The 18,393-nt window shown below is 40.4% G+C and overlaps 3 protein-coding genes across 3 annotated transcripts in view; 2 read left to right on the top strand and 1 right to left on the bottom strand.

The window, feature by feature from the left end:
* The first annotated feature begins 723 nt into the window (after positions 1-723).
* On the top strand, positions 724-4,626 carry atp6v1e1a (ATPase H+ transporting V1 subunit E1a). Its single transcript, XM_051381590.1, has 9 exons — positions 724-850; positions 1,305-1,370; positions 1,494-1,603; positions 1,909-1,975; positions 2,098-2,187; positions 2,299-2,367; positions 2,496-2,590; positions 2,702-2,789; positions 3,960-4,626. The coding sequence occupies exons 1-9, from the start codon at positions 818-820 to the stop codon at positions 4,020-4,022; spliced, it is 681 nt and encodes a 226-aa protein (XP_051237550.1). The 5' UTR covers positions 724-817; the 3' UTR covers positions 4,023-4,626.
* A 1-nt stretch (position 4,627) lies between these two features.
* slc25a18 (solute carrier family 25 member 18) lies at positions 4,628-12,543 on the bottom strand. The gene is made up of 10 exons (XM_051381582.1): positions 12,398-12,543; positions 10,893-11,279; positions 10,542-10,664; positions 9,411-9,466; positions 9,074-9,164; positions 8,438-8,553; positions 8,061-8,247; positions 6,861-7,024; positions 6,202-6,277; positions 4,628-6,108 (listed from the first exon to the last, which is right to left on the bottom strand). The coding sequence occupies exons 2-10, from the start codon at positions 10,910-10,912 to the stop codon at positions 5,967-5,969; spliced, it is 975 nt and encodes a 324-aa protein (XP_051237542.1). The 5' UTR covers positions 10,913-11,279; positions 12,398-12,543; the 3' UTR covers positions 4,628-5,966.
* A 4,454-nt stretch (positions 12,544-16,997) lies between these two features.
* LOC127352836 (chromatin remodeling regulator CECR2) overlaps positions 16,998-18,393 on the top strand; it is a 36,741-nt gene continuing 35,345 nt past the window's right edge. The window contains exon 1 of the mRNA XM_051381550.1: positions 16,998-17,293. Coding sequence (XP_051237510.1) covers positions 17,174-17,293 — 120 coding nt within the window. The 5' untranslated portion in view covers positions 16,998-17,173. The remainder of the gene's footprint in view (positions 17,294-18,393) is intronic.

The following is an 18,393-nucleotide window of genomic DNA, read 5'->3' as shown; positions in this document are numbered from 1 at the left end:
TGTAGTTTCTGTTTTGTTTTTTTTCAAATTTCAAATAACCACCATACCATTGTTTAGTTTTTATCATAGTTTTTTATATCTGTATTTATTTATTTCAAGTAATTGCTGCTGTGGCAAGGATATTTATAAAGTAATACAATACACAGTTATTCAATAGCATTAGTGAAGTAGTGATGTTATGGGGTTAGATTTGTAACTATTTGACACATTATTTGATTGCAAGTTATAAGTTTTGTTTTTGAAATTAGTTTTATGTTCTCTCAAATTCCTATTTTTGTTTGTTTCTTTTGGCACAAATCTAATTCCATATGATGTTAATAGTATTTTGCCTCCAGTAAAATATCTGAAATGCAGCGTTGGGAGGGTTACTTTAAAATTTTAATCCAATATAATTGCTAATTACCTAATTAAGTAACGAAACTTGATTGCTTCCCGTTACTTTTGGATTACTTCAACACTAAATATGCCAATAAAGATGAGAAGATGAAAGTATTTATTTAAGTGTATAGATAGATAGATAGATAGATAGATAGATAGATAGATAGATAGATAGATAGATTTTTATTCATCCTCAAGGGGAAATTCCCATATATACTATATATGCTAAGGCAAAACACATGTATTTTAAAATTGTAATCCTGCTCCTGACATTAGGAGGAGAGAGGCGCCCTTTCCTCACAGCTATGAACAGGTGTATTATTTTGAAAAATGATAACCGGATGTTCTGCTCCGTGCTGTCCAACTGGCGACGAGCAGCAGGACCGAGAACACTTTAAATAATTTAACTTTAAAATAAACACATTTACCGCTTTCAGACATGGCGCTCACCGACGCACACGTACAGAAACAGGTAATAAAGAAGACAACGGTAGACTCGTAGTCAACTGTTTTAAGCTTTAACTACGTTTATATTACTTATAGTTTAATAATAACTTTAGGTTCGGTTAACATAACTAACGGTTAACGGTCAACGGTTAACGCTGGCTAACCGTTAGCACGTTATTTACGCACTAAGTAGCTCCTCTAACTGTCGACGTTGGTATTAAACGTTAAATTACCGTTAAATTAACGTTAAATTACCGTTTAATTAACGTTAAATTTTAATGTTATATGAGTTTTCGGTTACTTGGTCAAACTTATTGGTAACGTTTAGGTTCATATTTAAGGAGTAAACGAGATTATTTAAATTATTTCCCATGCTGAAGAACATTTTAAACTATGAATTTGTTTGTTTGTTAACATTTAGACATTTTAACAAACTTTAACATTTTAAAATGACATTTTGTTGTTTTCTCTTGTGGCAGATCAGGCAAATGGTGGCCTTCATTGACCAAGAGGCCCAAGAGAAAATAGAAGAAATTGATGCTAAGGTAATTGAAGCCTGTCAGACAGTCTTGTGATTTTATTTATGTGTTGTTTTTTGTGTGTGTGTGTGTGTGTGTGTGTGTGTGTGTGATGGGCATTGTCACACACACACAGCCATCTGTTTACAGGCGGAGGAAGAGTTCAACATTGAGAAAGGTCGTCTGGTGCAGACCCAGCGGGTGAAAATCATGGAATACTATGAGAAGAAGGAAAAGCAGATCGAGCAGCACAAGAAAATGTGAGTTTTTGGTCGTTGCCAGTCGAGGAAAGAGCAGTTTTATCTTCCACTGCATGAGACGGAGGCAGTCTTGATAATTTAATCCCTTCTTACAAGATATATTTGGTTTTTTTTCCCCAAACCTTTTGTTGCTCTGTCGCCTTTGTTTCTTTGCTATCTGTGCTTCCTGGGTCCGGATCTTTAGTCTCTTTGCACAAATGTCTCCATGTTTGCCTCTTGTGGATCTTGTGAATCCAGTTTGTCTGCAGTTAATTTACTCATTTACTTTTTCCTTCCTCTCTCTCTCTCTCTCTCTCTCTCCTCAGCCAGATGTCCAACCTGGCGAACCAGGCGAGGCTGAAGGTGCTGAAGGCCCGCGACGAGATGATCACGGTTAGAGATCAGCGCTCGTATCTTGAACGCATTCGGTTGTATGTTACACAGCTGACGCAGAAACGTGACAGCGTGGAATTTAAACTAATTTAAATTCATCTGTTTTCTACCCCCTGCTTCAGGATTTGTTGAATGAGGCTCGTCAAAGACTTGCAGAGATTGCCAAAGACCCTGCTCGGTACTCTACCCTGTTAGAGGGCCTGGTGCTTCAGGTAGATCCTCCACCTGCTCTCATGGGGAGGGTATAGCTAATCGACAGCTGATCGGTTTGTTGGTTCTCCGTGTTCTCCGTACTCTCTGAGTTTGTCCCTTTCACTTTTCAGGGATTCTATCGACTGCTGGAACCTAAAGTTACCGTTCGCTGCCGACAGCAGGATGTAGAAATGGTTCAGGTGAGGTTGAGCTGACTGTAAGTTGTGATTATTGTAAGACGTTAGGAGAGCGCAGGGCATTACAAGCATCCTTGGTTGCATTCATAATGGATGACAGTGTGTTTTATAAGTGTTTTATTGCCCGACAGGCTGCAGTTAATACGAACATCCCTATCTACAAAGAGGCTGTGAAGAGCAACATAGTCGTCACAATCGACCAGAAACGTTTTCTTCCATCAGAGATGTAAAATGATTTAACACACTTTAACTTTAATTCTTTCTGTAAAACGTATTTTTTTTCTTGTTTGAAAAGATGTAATTAAGCCGAGTGTCTATCTACTCTTTGTTTTACCAGCTGCGGAGGAGTTGAAGTATATAATGATAATGGGAAGATCAAGGTTTCCAACACTTTGGAGAGCAGGATAGAACTTATCGCACAACAGGTAGAGTAACTTTGATGATCTATCTGAAATCTAAATCATCATTCAAGACCTCAAAAACACACCAAATGTAGTTTCTGCTGTTTGCCTGTGGAGGGCGGCACAGCCCACTGGGTTCTCCAGTGAGTCCAATTATCTCAAGTTAGGACAGTAAGAAAATTATTTAGATAATTCAGGCAAGACTGTCACGCTACACACACATTTGCTATACTTTAATTGGGTGTTACTTCATTGAGTAATCTGTTTAAGAAGGGGGAAACACTGATTCTTGTTCATGCTTTGTGTTTAGAGTACCTGCTCTTCTCGCAGAGTTTGTTTTGAGCATTCATCCCAAAGTTCCTGCTTCCTACACACAGCTGCATCCTGTAGAAAAATACTTTTTTAATCTAATTATGTATGTGCGCAAAGAAAAACTAGGCCTTTTTTTTCACCTCCGTCCCAAACCGAAATAAAAATGTAATCATAAATGGTCCCAACTATAAAAAGGCTAGAAATCTATCGATAATATGCATGGCATGAATAAATAATGATATTATGAATTATAAATCAGCTCTTTTCTAAATTAAAACTTTTGTTACACATGAATATTAATTCATTTATCCATAAATATGAATCAGCAGGGTGTTAGTGTAACATCTGTAAACTTTAAGTTAACTTTTTTTCTTTGTTTACCTGTGTGGTCGCCATGGTCACCACTCCCAGATGGACTTTATAAGTGGCTTAGAGCCGTGATAGGTGCATTACTTTCAGACGTCGCTGTCCCAGTTTTATTTTTCTATAGGTTTGATCCACCTTCCTTCCCACTATCGTCACAAAATGTATTTTTTATCATGCCTGGGACGGCGGGACAACCTTCAGTTAGAGCCCTGGGAAACTTTTTCCCTAGTTTGCCGATAAGAACTCTCTCAGTTTTAGCATGTGACTTCTGGGATATTTTGTTACCAGCTTCATCCTTGGAGATTGTAGGGAGGTTCAGGTCAACTACAGCGTGTTTGAATCACCTGTTTGTCTTTTAGAATATTAGATACGGTAATAAGATATATTATTGCAGAAAAGAAAAAAGATAAAATGTTTCTCTACGAATTTACTGAAGTAATTTATAATCCAGGCCACATCCGTTCCCATTCAGTTTCTTGTGTGTACTTACTTGTATCCTGACTTTACACCTGACAGATGATGCCTGAGATCAGAGCGAACTTGTTTGGTGCCAACCCCAACCGCAAGTTCACGGATTAACGGTGGATTTGAAGAGAGCAGTGCAGACATGGGTGGAAGTGCCATCTGATTTTACGTCTCCAGGGATTGTCTAAAGGACTGCTTTAAATTGCAATGGCATTGCAAAGATGTATTCCTGCCGTTGTTTTGGGAAATCTGTTGCTCTACTACTTGATTACAGTAATCAAAGCTACATATTTAGGTCACCAAAGATACACATTCACACAATTAGTCTACATTTTCTGTAGATATAATGAGATTGATTATCTGGTATGTTGATTTTTGTGTAACATTCAGGAGGGTCTATTGGCAGAAATGGAATATAATGTTCATAGGTATGTTTTCGTTAGTGTATAATCATTTTTATGTACAGACGCCGCAGGTCGCCTTCCATGGAGTCTACTGGCTGTAGATAGGGTTTGCAGTGTTTTTCACAAGTTTTGTGGCCACAGTAGTTTCTCCTACACACTTCATTACCGGGTTGTCAAAAACATGCGCGAGTAGTGTTCATTTAGATAGAATCTGCCTTGCCTGTGTGGGTTTGCGCACAGTGAAGTGATGTTTACTATTCTTCTGAAGAACTTAACGTACAACAACCAAAGGAATAAATGTGCGTGACACAGAAGTCAACATGTATGAGATATCTTTATTTACAGCTTGTAAACAAACAGTTTACTCAGGCTATGTTCGCTCTACAATGAGGACAATGTAGTAGCCTAGGTACACTAGCCACATCAAAATGTGTCTTGCATTAAAAATGTAAAAAAAAAAAAATGCTTTTAGTGCCACCCGATGGACTTAAGTAATGGCAAACAGTTGGCAAGACAAGGTGCCATACTCCCTCCATGGGTCTAACAAATACAATTGTCCTTGCTAAAATCGACTCAAGTACCAAATCAATGTTTCAACACCACCAATTCCACTGAATTCATTTAAGACTTACAGTTTTGATGCTTTAGAAACTATCAGCATTGATAAGGCTTTAATTGCATTTTTTCCTTTTTGTTATTGTGCGTACATCATTTGAAGCAACATGTTCTTATATGTAACTAAGCAGTAAAACCAGCCAAAGGCTTCTCACAGGTTTTTATTAAAACCCTCCCAAGCTGTGGAGAAGGGGAAGTCAAGGCGACGAGATTGAGGCCCAGCAGTCTAACCTGTGGCCTGTAGGCAGGAAGTGAGCGGTGTGTTAGGGTATATTGTACGCTAATACAGAGATTAAAGCATTACCATCAGATTAACAAGTGACCTTAGAGACACTGGCAGGCAGCACCTCCCAATCCAGTGGAGGAATCCAAGATTACAACTCAGACCTCACGGATGGAGGCGGGAGGAATGCGTAACAGGGTTGGCAGAAGGAGATCTAGCTCCTTTTCCAGAGGAACACATCAAACATTGAAATATATATATATATATGATTGGCGTTTGAAGTCGAGCCAAATACCCATTGCAGGCTCTTCACATCAAACGTACTCTAATATTAAGCTTTTGATAAAGATTGAAAGGGGAATTTGTCACTTACATAGGATGATGCACAGTTCTTCGTCGGTAGGCATTTTAGTTAGCAGCCTCAAACAACATGCAGCAGCTCCCTCTTAACAACCACACATTACAATCTCCCTCAGGGGAAAAGGAACAGCCACAGACATATTGTAGCAAGCACACAGGGATAACCCAGACAACTTGGGACACAGACCCTCAGATTAGTCACACACATACACAGGACCCTGTTAAACCTACGGAACCCTGCTGACGGCATGTAAAAACCTAGAGAAACGTGATTAGTGTGAACACATCGGGTCCACGTATTAGTAAATACAGCCTCCTCATGTTTCAGACCCCCTTCCTCTTCCTTTTGGTTTGTGGCTCTCTGTATTCACCTTTCACTCAGTTGTCATTCACTGCAGATTAAAGCAGCAAATTGTACAGAGACAACACAACCACCGCCACCGCTGCCAAGCCCCACTATTCCAGCAAACCTAACACCGCCTCCCCTACCCCAAGAAAGTAGACAACCTGGGCAATACCAAAAAGAGGGGCGATGACTAAAGCGCGACACGTTGCACCCTTCAGGAATGCTGCCGGGCCCTCCCGCCTCAAGATGCGCCTGCAAAAGTACACAGGAAGAAAATGTTTCAAGGCTCTTTACACTTATGAATATTAAAGCAACAAAAGTTCTGTTACAGACTGAAAATCTTACCGTGTGCAGTCAATAATCCCTCTGTATGTGTCCTCCCCCTCACCTTTCTGCAAGGTCTGCAGGCGAGTCTTTATGACTGTATAGGCATTTAAAACACAAAAGGTGCTGTCAGTACATTACATCAACTCAGAGATAACAACATAATGGTAAATGCTAACATCTAGTTTAATAGTTACACAAGTAAAGAAGTCAAAAAGTCGGTGAATTGACTCAGTGATGTGTCTGAAATCACTCCCTACCTGAATTCTGAGTGTGTACATTCAGTCACAATATAGTTCCCTCATGTCATGTACACTACTTTCTGCTAATAATACAAATGATAATGATAAGTAATTGTCCGAAATCTTGTTTTATATGGAGTATATATTGAGTGTCTATAAATAGGGGAGCAATCAATGAGTGAACAAGCGAGTGGTTTCAGTCACAGTCAGTATCTGTCAAAAATGTGCTGACCTGAGCTAACCTGAGCGACCACAAGCTACTGGTCACACCAGACTGAGTGAGGCTGGAGCAACAAAACCTTTGAGTTTATTGAACTGAGCAAGGTTGCGTTTTTAAAAAAGTTACATCATTTTGCTATAAAATATTTCATTAAAGACCCCACCCCACCTCCTATCCTGCCATTTCTCTTACTTTGTCTGTTTCTTTCTCCCACTCACCATCCAATGGTGTTACAGCCACAGCTGCCACTGAGCCTGCGGTGCAGCCTGCCACAAAGGACTGCCAGAATGGCGCCCGGGTCTGCACATTACCCACTTTTTCCACACCCAGTGCATTTAGGTTGGCGAACAATGGGAAGTAGATCATTGAGAAGGGGACATCCCTGAAAAATATGATTTTAAGTAATGGTTCGATTAAATGAAATGGAGAGGAAAGAGAGAGAGAGAGTGCTGTATTACTATTATTATTATTATTATTATTATTATTATTATTATTAAGTAAGGCCGTCCCTCCAGGATTTTGCTGGCTTTTTGGGGGGTTTGTTGGGGCCTGAATGCCTGATTTTATTGCAGCTTTTCTAAAAAATTGTGATGCTTTTAAGCATTTTTATACAATGCAATTGCATGAGAAAGTTAAACTAGCAAAAACAAAGTTGGGATTATTGTTATTTTTGTGTCATTCATTAAAAATCAAAGGCAACTTGTTCTTGTTAGTCTACAATCACAATTGCTGATTGGACAAAATTGTGAGGTTGTGAAGAATTTGTGTTATTTGTTGTGATCGCAGCTTCCTGGTGGGACGGGCAATGAGAAAGAAACGGGAAAAGAAAGTGGGAGAGGGTGAAGTCACAACAGAGAAGCAGGGACAGAGAAAGAGACGTGGCCTTATTCAACTGCAGTAGAGCAGCCAGACATTGCTGCAGGGAACTATTGATCAGTGTTGATTGGCAGAGGTGTCAGGAAATACAACAAACACAGTATGAGTTATGCAATATAAAATCAACTCTTTAAAGCGGTGATGACTGTTAGGTCAATGAAGGGAGAGGCAGAGCTGTAGAACAGAAGCAGCTGTGACTGGTCATGTACCTGATATTTTTAAAGGTTTCCAACATAGAACAAAGTATAAAAAGCATCATGACACAGACTGAATGACACCAGAGAGAGCAAGAAGATAATCAATTATAATGGACACCAGAAACAAACTGGAAGAAGTATTTCTGGAATTCAAAAATCATTGAAAATGACTGAGTATGCGTTTCACAGTAAGTCACTATGTATTGCCTCTGCTTCAGTACTTTTTACTTGTAAAATAGTAAGTAAATGCATACATGTACATTAAAAGTAAGAAAAATACACATTTCATGTATTGTGAGTAAGTGTGTGAGTGTGTCTGTTAATGTCTTTGTGTGTGTGTGTGACCTCATTAAGGTGGCTCCTGCCCCTCTGTAGAGGCCTGCCAGTCCACGAGTCTTCAAAAGCTCCACAGTGATGCCGGTGGCTGAGGGCCGAGGGGGCTGGCTCGGTCGTGCTGGTGGGGGGGCCACCAACGATGGAGCTGGACCAGGAGCAGCCGCCTGAGCCGGAGTTGGAACAGGCCTCTGGGCAGCTGATAGTCAAACACAGACTGTCCCAGGTTACAAAAACACATGCAGGCTGATGTAACCGTGCAGCCATCACTGTGAATGTTTTTATGACTTAACTGCTTTTTTATATTTTTATTTTATTTTCATCCTTTTACACGGATATACATTTTGACACAGTTTTACAAGGACAAAAGCATTAAATCACAGACTCACCGAGCCTTCCTGCATCCTGCAGCTGGATCTTCAGCATCTCCATGGGAGTGGTGACTACCACCTGGCATGTCCCAGCCCCACACCCTGCCAGTACCTCCCCCCACAGGGGCAAATGCCTGGGAACACAATAGAGTATACAGGTATAAAGCATTAACAAGAGTTAGGAGGAGGATTTATAGGAGTAAATACACAAGCTTGAGTATATTTTTAGAACTCCTGACAGGAGTTTGTTTATTTGCCAGATTTTTCCCACACACTGGGAAAATGATGTAATACAGGAGATACATCACAATAATTTAAAGTTATTTAAAACTAGGTTAAAGATTGGCATGTTTGGTTTCATGACACAAAAGAACACGCAATTTTTACTAATACCAATTAGTTAAAAGAATCCCAAATGAAAAACTGCTTTTTTCTCCCACATATTTCACTGCACTTAATACACTATACAGTAGCTCACGGTGATGGCATTCAACAACAGTGACCAAAAATCCTCCAAACAAAACCAACTCTTCACTTATTTTAACTCATTAATGTTATATTAGTTTACTGTAGTAACCTTTCTTTCAAATCTAATATAATTTAACATCACTCTATGTCTCATGATAGATCATTGAAGGACAAAAATCAAAGTACCCATCCCTGGAGAGCTTCTGTCTGAAGATGTCATTGGCAGCCAGCTTGATGGCTTTTTCTGGTGTGACAAGAGTGAGGTTCACTGCTGCACCTGGAAAACACAAACAGGCCGATGACAGTGACATCCAACAGTTACCACTGCGGTACACAAATAGAACACACCTACACAGCAGCTTATGGCTCACCACCGTGGCCTAATAGCAGCGGACACTCGTTATTATGATGAAAAGATTTAAGGGCTCACAAGAGAAACAACAGCGTAGGTGGCCGGATTAAGCTTATAGTAAAGCACACTTATAGTGTTGTTTGTCCCGGGGATTAGAAATGCAAAGAATACCTCTGTAGCATCCAAAATAGCCCTCTGAGCGAATCGTCTTTGCCAGGCAATCCAGCCTTCAAAAGACAAAAAGAATACAACTGACATTTTATCTGTTTTTCATATGTTGTGTAAAGTCAGTAGAACTACACTATTACAATGTTTATTATTCATCATTGACTGTACTGACAGAGATTTAGCTCAAACCAGTAGTATTATTTTTCATTTATAAACATCATCCCCAGCCTGTCCTTTGCCCAGATACACCATGACCCTCTATCCCGTCCCAACAACAAACTGGACAGAGACCAGTGGTATGTGCAACTGTGTGAGCTGTTCTGTTTAGAAATTCTCATTCAAAGAACAGGAAAATAAAATCCAACCACGAAATTGAGCATTGAAGGGAGTTATCCAGTCTATTTTTCCATCTCTGACTCACAGTGGAAAACCACAGTCTGAAATGTTTGAACACAGGATGGCCACGCCCAATCAGCCAGCAATATTGATGCCCACCAGATGTGCGTAGTTAAAAAAAATCAGGCTCAGTGTCTTTTAAGGACACAGTCTTTCTCCCTGCACCTCTTGTTCCTGATTAAAACTTTAAAATGGGAAATTGTTGTAGTGCATTTGAGGGAACATTAGTCAGATTTTTAAAATAGATCAGTGCATACAATTCCACAATTCAAAGTTCAGAAACACACACTGTATACAGCCAATCCCCTAATATGATCCCCTGAGTGAGTTTTGTACAAACTGACTAAAACACTGGACCAAATATGGGAAGAGTGTGTTAGCTGTAGTGCTCCACCCTCTAAGATTCAGTGGAAAAGTATGTGAGTCGGCATAATCAAAATAATTCGGACTTGTTTGTAGCTGAAATTACAGAGTGCAGTTAACCAGGAAGCATATTTAACACCATCACCAACAGATAGGTTGTAAAGATTTATGGTTTAGAGACTTTGCCATTGGTTTTACATACATGTAAATACATTTGTCTGCCGCCCATCTAAATATAAAGATGAATTTAATGCCTGTTTTTCAATAACAAAATCATCCAGGGATGCTGAGAGAAAAAAGAATGTGTTAATATGAAAGCCCTTATCAGATCAATGACAGTAGCGGGTTAACTCTGGCCAGGGGAGCCCTACTCACATTCCTTTGTAGACTTGGACGCCCTGCTGGTTCTGTAGGCGGGTCTTGGCCAGGTCAATAGGAAATACACATGTCACACCAACCAGGCCTGCCACGCCCCCATTAATCAGCTTAGCAGGGAGGCTGCGAAGGGATCAACATAGACACGCACACATGCATGCACGGACCCATGTAAGCGCGGTCACCAACACAAGCCATGCAAGTGACGCATCCATTCATGGACAAAGATACAAATAAAGTGGACACACACACACACACACACACAAAGAGACCAACATTAACACAGCTGCTGCTTCCACTTAATGAATCCACTTTGCCTCGTCTTAATTAAGCTAAACAAAAGATACTTACCTAACTTTCTTCTCCGCCATCCTGCTAGCGTTTGGGCTCCAGGCCCACCACTCCTCTCCTCCTCCTCCTCCTCCTCCTCCACCTACTCCTCCTCCTCTTCGTCTTCCTTTTCCTCTTCCTCTTCCCCTTCACACTTTGGCACGCAGCCCAAAGTTGTCACCGTAGCTCAGCTCTTACCTGTCCACCAACGCTACAAATGAAGCTCACTGCTTCTCTTAATGTGTCAGCACTGGACTGCCTTCTTCTCCTTCCTCTCCCCGGTACAGCAGGGGTGGACGCCCTTTTTTTCTGTCGTGGCCAAAACCACTGGTGTTGGATCTGTGTCTTCTGGCCAGCCTTTCTGCTTTGCTGTACCTCACACCAAATACCTAATCTCACTCCCACTGTCTGGAAACACAAAACACACGCAGTTAATATGGATTAAATCCTTCTAAAGAGTACAAGTGAGAGCAAGGGTTCTCTATTCTCAATTACACGTAGGTATGGTCTTTCTCAAAGCCCTGCTGAATAGACATTTGTGATGGTAGGCGGGTGTAGTTGTGATGGAGGATTGACAACTCATATTAGCTATCACGGTCTATGAAATCCAGATTTTAGTCATTCATAAATGTGAATAGCGGCATATCCCAGGACTACCACGCTGAGACAGAACATCTTGAGTCTCTCTAATCTGCCAGCTAAAAGGGATAAGAGTATTTGATCTAGCAAGGAGGGCAGACCTGAAAATTAGGGGCTTACCGGTATTCTTTTACCGCATTTGGAATCCAGCATTTACAAAAGACTGGAAAAGAGATTTGATTGGAAGTTGGAGAATTTGTTTGACAAGGGTTTTGCTTTTCTTTTTTTTTTATCCTGGAGGGTACAATAGCTTGAAGTCTGTATCACAGATAATAGAAATGTTGAAAGCTTATCAGGGGTTCACAGCCCTTGCTTTCCTACAGCATGTACTCTGTTTCTTTCATTCTTTTTCTGCCTTTTCCCTTCCTGACTTCCTCCTTCCCTCAGCTCCCTAATTAATCTCTCTCTTAATCTCTCCACCTCCATTACGCCTCTATTTTTAACACTGTAAACCTTCACTCTATCCTCGCCTGTCTTAACGGAAACAATCACTTTTTGCTCAGTTCATCTGCTCATCTTGACGTGTATTATTGGGATGTCATTTTCCATCACCTCAACTTTTTCATCTCCAAATATATTTTCTATCTGTCTTTTCCACTGCAGGATCCTAGTCACATTCTACACATGCCTTTCACTGAGCCTCTTTCTGTGAAACTTTCTTTCAGCTCAGCTCCATTCACACACAGTAGTGACCCTGCCAAAACACAGACAAGGGTGCCTCACCCCAAGCCAACCTCCAGCTCCCAGATCTCTGTTTCACTTAAAAAACTGCACTAGAGCACCCCTTCTCAAACAGTTCACACAGCACAAGCCCCACAAGACGGCTTTCTAAAAAACTTCATTTTCTTCCATCACAGACATATAGCAGTGGGGAATGGGGGTCTTACCTCTGTCGGTGCATCCCACAGACAGGATCAAGCTGTCCACTTTCCTTTCACTTCAACAATGCGTGCAGCAATGGTAGTCAAGCGAGAGCGATCTGAGAGAGCCAGCCGCCACTCAGGGGCCGTTGCACAAACACCAGCATTGTCCTGCAGCCTAAGTCCCTCCCTCTCGTGGTGACTCCCTGTGTGACACAGCCCCCAGCAACACAGCTCTGCACTAACACAACTCGACAGAAACCCATGGCTGTGGAGCTGCTGCCACAACACACACAACAGACACAGAGGGGACGATTATAACTCAGTGTTTCTTGTTTCTAAGAATATTTATATGTACAAAATGAGCAGCAACAAAATAAAGGCAGGCCATCAGTAATGAGCTCTCTATTCAACAGTCCCGGTATTACATAATACGTCTCAGCACAGTGAATTCCACAAATGTTCACAGACTTACAGTTACTACCAAGGTAACACTGATGTACCAATATAACAGTTTGGGACCGTTTATTATTTGGGAAAAAATTAAAAAAGGTCATTAAAGGAAAAAAGGGGTTATGTAAGGACATCCACAAAAAGAGCATGTGACCACCTCGGCAACTACTCATTGCCACTAAACTATTTTTTCATGAGCATTGATTGATGTATTGATTCCTCTTAATGGAAAAAAAAAAAAATACTATCAGTGATCTCTCATCAGCAGAGGAAATCTTATCTTTCATATAAGATTTTCATTATAATGGCAATATTTTCTAAGTTGTATGTCAAATTTAAAGTACCTGGTTATACCATCCACTGTTAAAAAAAGAAGGTTATTTGTGGTGAAAATAGAAAACTGCTTGTGGTTTATGCTTTGCCTAGGTGAAAGAGTGGGTCTCTGTTTCCAACCAAGAGGGTCAGCAGCCAGCACAGGATTGTCCATGACTTAACAGAAGACTGAGGGCAAAGAAAATAAAGTTTTATTAGAGGGATAAAATGATTTATAATAGGAGAAATGCATTTTAAAAAGGCAGTATGTTATTCTATACTACATACTATATTCATATCCCAGGACTTTTTAAATTTTCCTTCTATTGTAATAGGTCAAATGAGCCTCCCAAGTTAATATACGTTTATAATTAAAAGCATGACAGGTAGACAGACCACTGTGACAGCTCTTTGACAGTAATTCTAACAGCTCTTTGGTAGTGTAATCAATAACAGTGTGTCATAGGTTAGCACTGTAGCCTGTAACGTGCATGTTAGGTCCATTTCTTCAGTGGCTTAGATCTGCAGTTGGTGTGTGCAGTACAGCGGCTGTCCACTGCTCCTAATACTGAGGATGGGTTAAATGCAGAGGTCAGATTTTACTAAGTATTGTACTGATGATTATATAATGTGATAATAAAGTTGATTCTATTTAATTCTATTATTTTAAGTGTAAAATAGCATAACATGGAAACACTGAAGTAAAGTACAAGTATGTCAAACTTGTAATAATGTACAGTACATGAGTAAATGTACTTAGTTACATTGCACCACCAGTGTCCAAATCTGTAGACTGAAAGCTAAAAAAGCATTGAAATTATAACACGGGTTGATTTTTGGTTCACTGTGTATATTCATGGATGGATTTTTTACAATATGTCTGGACTTTGTCTCATTATCCATAAGTCTTGGAAGTCAAGTGTGCTTGGACCATCAGTGTAAATGTAACTGGGAATTACCATTTGACCATTCTGCCCTCTCCATAAAGATGGACAATTGTTCACACTCACAGAAAGGGTTAACCACTGCTCTTTTTACCAGCCCTATTTGAGTTAATGCTCTAACTGTACAGCTCTTCTTTGGGGTTTTGTATTTCAATAGGCCCACCAACATTTCCAGGGTTACAGTACATAATAATGTGATCAGCTCTATGATCCTAAATCAGAATAAACAGCAGTGATGAAATGAATAAAATGTTCATTACACACAGTCAAACTTAAATTTGACTTTGATTGTTAGCTTGCCCGTGCAGCTCAGTTTTACACCATAGAGTCACTGGATTGCCCCGTTGCCTAGCAACATCACAACCTTACATGGGACTGATGTTCCCAAGGAAACCAAAGAGTGTGCTGTCCCTCCACTGACCGATCACCATTGTACAGGTTCACAATCTGACTGAGGACTACAGCATTAACACACATTCAACCAGACTGGAGTGACTAATGAATGAATGAATGAAGTCACGTGGAGTGGTCTTAAGTTTGAGTGGAAACGTGTGTGGTCTCAGCCCTCCATCAAACATGGGATTGCAGTTGCAACCAAACTTTAAAGGTCCAGCGGGTAACATTTAGAAGAATCTATTGACAGAAATTGAATATAATAGTGATATGTATGTTTTCATTATCGTAGAATCATCCAAAAGTAAGAATTGTTTTTGTTTTTACCTTAGAATTTGCCATGTATATCTACAGATACCGGCGGGTCACCTTCCATGGAGACTGCCATGTTGAACCGCAATGTTTCTATAGTAAGTAGGAGGGACAACCGAAACACTGGCTGTACATAGGGGCGTTTGTAGGGAGGGGGTGGACGATCTGCAATTACACTGCTAGATGCTGCTAAATTCTACAATAGGACCTTTAAGGCAGAATGAGTAAGATTTTAGATTTTAACACATTTTAGACTCCAAACTACAAAAATAAACCCTCTCAGCCATCACTGACTGACAAGAAGTGTGTTACCCTGCCCTCTGCATTTTCTTATTCTGCTGTGTTTGGGATGTTTCTGGGTGTCAACCTTTGGGCAGTGGGTGTGTAACCCCCAGCCAGTAACAGCATGCAGGTATGTGATATAGCAGGTGGCACACTGGGCTGTGTTCTGGCAACCCTGGTCAGGGGTCGTGTGCTTCTGGTGTCACTGAGCCGCGGAGCAGGAGCCAACTTTGAGTGTTGTGTTTACAAACCACAACAGAGAATTCATTATTTTGCCCTATCAGCAACAGGGCCTGAGGTTGGCGGTGTTGGATGGTCTAGGAGTTTTGTTTACAGCTTAGTATCTCAGAGTGTTGTGATATTTTACTGTGGATATGCACGTTCTCCCATGACCTTTCCTCCAGCACTATTATGACATCAAATCCACTTTAGAAGCCCCTGTCTGCTTGCTCAGCACATCCCAACCCAGTCAAACACCTAAAAAAGATTTTTAATCAACCTGGAATTATGTTACAATGGAAACAGCTTGGGTCTAGGTTTAATCACTGACAGTTGTTGACACCACACACTGCTACAGCAACAAGCATTTATAATCCTTCTCTTTGAAACAGTGATGGGTTTAGACTTGTGGACTGACTCAACAAGTAAATCAGAGTATTTTTGGGGCAAATGACCACTGAAGTTACTGAGTACATATTGTATAATATACAGTTTGTATATGTATAATATATACAGTATATATAAGTATAATATGAGTAGAAACTATAGAAACTATAATGTATTCATTAGGCTCCCAAGACAATGAACTATATCCATGCTGTTGGGGAATTCATGAGCTTTTCTCTTGCACCACCTATAGGCCAAAATGTCAACCTGCACACAAACGACTCATAAATCTCATAATTTAATTTAATGCAATTAAATGTGCTGATCATTGGCCCTTCCAGTAAAAACCTTTGGATCTAAAGGAGCCCATGGCCTCTCCTCAATAGTGTCACCCCAGGTAAAAACATTTCCCCTAACTATTAACTAAAACTTAACAAATGTGATTGGGTAAAATAAAGCAACAGCTTCCAAGGGCCCTTGTTTTTTTTTACTTGCATAAGAAAGTTTGTTGACCTTTTACATATACATTTAATTATACCTAACTAGAATGCATGGAAGGTATGAGGTCGCATATGATATATAATAAATGGGATGTAACTGGAGATATATGCACGGACAGGCTCTGAAAACAAGGCAGCATAGCCTTGTGTCACTCCCATGTCATTGAGAACCACCGCTGTGCCATAAGCATGCACTTTTCACATTATTGCGATGGGGGGAGCCCCTGTGTAGTGGATCGCCTGAAACTTGCATCGTGATGTTGTTTACAATATCTAAATGTAGCTGAATTTACTGTGCGTGTCAGTGATCAGCTGGACGAAGCTTTACAAAGAGTCCGACTTGTTTGAAAACGGTTGTTGCTGTAGCGAAGTAAAATAACGGATTGTATGTTAAAACAGTAATAATAACAATAATAGAATATTTTTTTAAAAAATATATGCCAGATAAGAGGACTAAAATTGTATCCATGCACACACCAAAAAAACACAGTGATTTAACATGAAACAAGTTACCTGGTCCAACTTTTTATTTATTTTTTTATTTATTCAGCATTTATTCAGCATTCCCTTTAAACGGCGGTCGCATTATCAAGTATATGGGGTACTATTAACTATACACCTGTGTACTATAACGAACAGACAAATCTAATTAACGTTTTTCTTAACAAGTACAAGTTACTGTAGTAAAAACCCAACATAATCGACACTATAAAGCCTGCTGATACTCCCCTATAGTTTAATATATAGAGTTAAATAATCGCGTCCCCCCCCCCCCCCATTCAACGCCGTGTTTTGGTATCGCCCTACCCATCTGCTCTGCTCCGGTGAGACTCTGATTGAAACAGATTGTAGCGCTCCGCGGGTCGCCATGGCAAAAGTCCGAAGAGGACGGAAGCAGCAACTTTTGTCGCATTTGTAATGTCACGGAGACATTATAACTCGCTGGAGAAACTACTTTCTAATGTGAGAAACGAGCGTTACGACATTCCTCCAGTCCGAAAATGTCCCAGGGATGTACAGTTTCTGTGGAAGAGATCCAGTCTTGGTGGGAAGTCCCCGCCATAGCCCACTTCTGCTCGCTGTTCAGGACGGCGTTCAACCTCCCAGACTTTGAAATAGAGGTAAATAAGAACCGTGGTCTCTTTTAATGACACCGAATGTGTTTCATTACGGAAATGAAAAGTTGTTTGTGTCAGCTTTTTTGGCCTGCGCGGTCCGACGAGCGCAATTTGTGTTAACAACCCGCGGCGGTAAAACCAGCTTAACCGTGTTTCTCCGAACTTCTCTCTCGGTTAACGTTACTGAAGAGATCCTGTTAGGTAACGAGCTACAGGCTAGTTTTTACTGCTAATTGCTGGTGCGTATAAAAGTTTGAGAAGCAGCCGTGAGAGCCAGTCAGATGACGGTCCGATGTCCAAAGTAATGTTCCTCTTTTTTTTTTTTTTTTTTTAAAATATATATATATATGTCTAAGGATTGCTGGGGTGTTGGTGTGTAAACTTTAACTGTAACTGAACCATGTGCCACTCGTTTGTTTTCATTTGGCCAGAGCCTCATGTTTGTACTGAACAGCGACCTGGCCATTTAAACTTAAAAAAAAAAAAAGTAGATAAGAGAGAGAGAGAAAAATTATGAGAATATTCTTTGAGAGGGTAGAAGGGGAAAAAAAGTGAGATATTTAACGTTTAGTGCCAACCCCCCCTTTTTTATCATTAATGTTATATTTAAGGGATTATGTGTTTTTAAACAGAGAAAAGTCGCGCACTGACTCAACCGTCGTCCTGCTCTCTCGGTGGATTATGTTACTGTGTATTTTTTTTTTTCTTCCTTCTGTCATATAAAGTTAAGTTCATGGCGTGAGGGTGCGAGTTTATTGTCTTTCAGTTGCAAGCCATCTGGCTCGAGTAGCCATAGGGACGCAGATGCTCTTAAGGCATTGTTTGCTCGCCCAAGTCGCGTTTTGTTGCAAGAATCGATGCTTTTAAAAACAGTTCCGATATCAATAAGTTGTAGAGGTGAGATCGTTCCCCTCTCTTCTCCAATCTATCGCAGAATAATCGACATTTGTTACACCGCGATTACATAATTAACTTTTATCCCTCGACCCCCCCTCCTCCTCCTCCCCTCCTCCACCTCCTCCTCCTATCTCCTCCTCCCTTGTTCCTTTTGAAATGTGTGTTTCACAAAACAGCTTATTTCCAACATGTATCTATTCAAGTAT

The sequence above is a fragment of the Dicentrarchus labrax genome, unplaced genomic scaffold (assembly GCF_905237075.1).
Source record: "Dicentrarchus labrax unplaced genomic scaffold, dlabrax2021, whole genome shotgun sequence".
Classification (NCBI taxonomy): domain Eukaryota; kingdom Metazoa; phylum Chordata; class Actinopteri; family Moronidae; genus Dicentrarchus; species Dicentrarchus labrax.
This window is presented reverse-complemented; position numbering and strand designations above follow the sequence as displayed.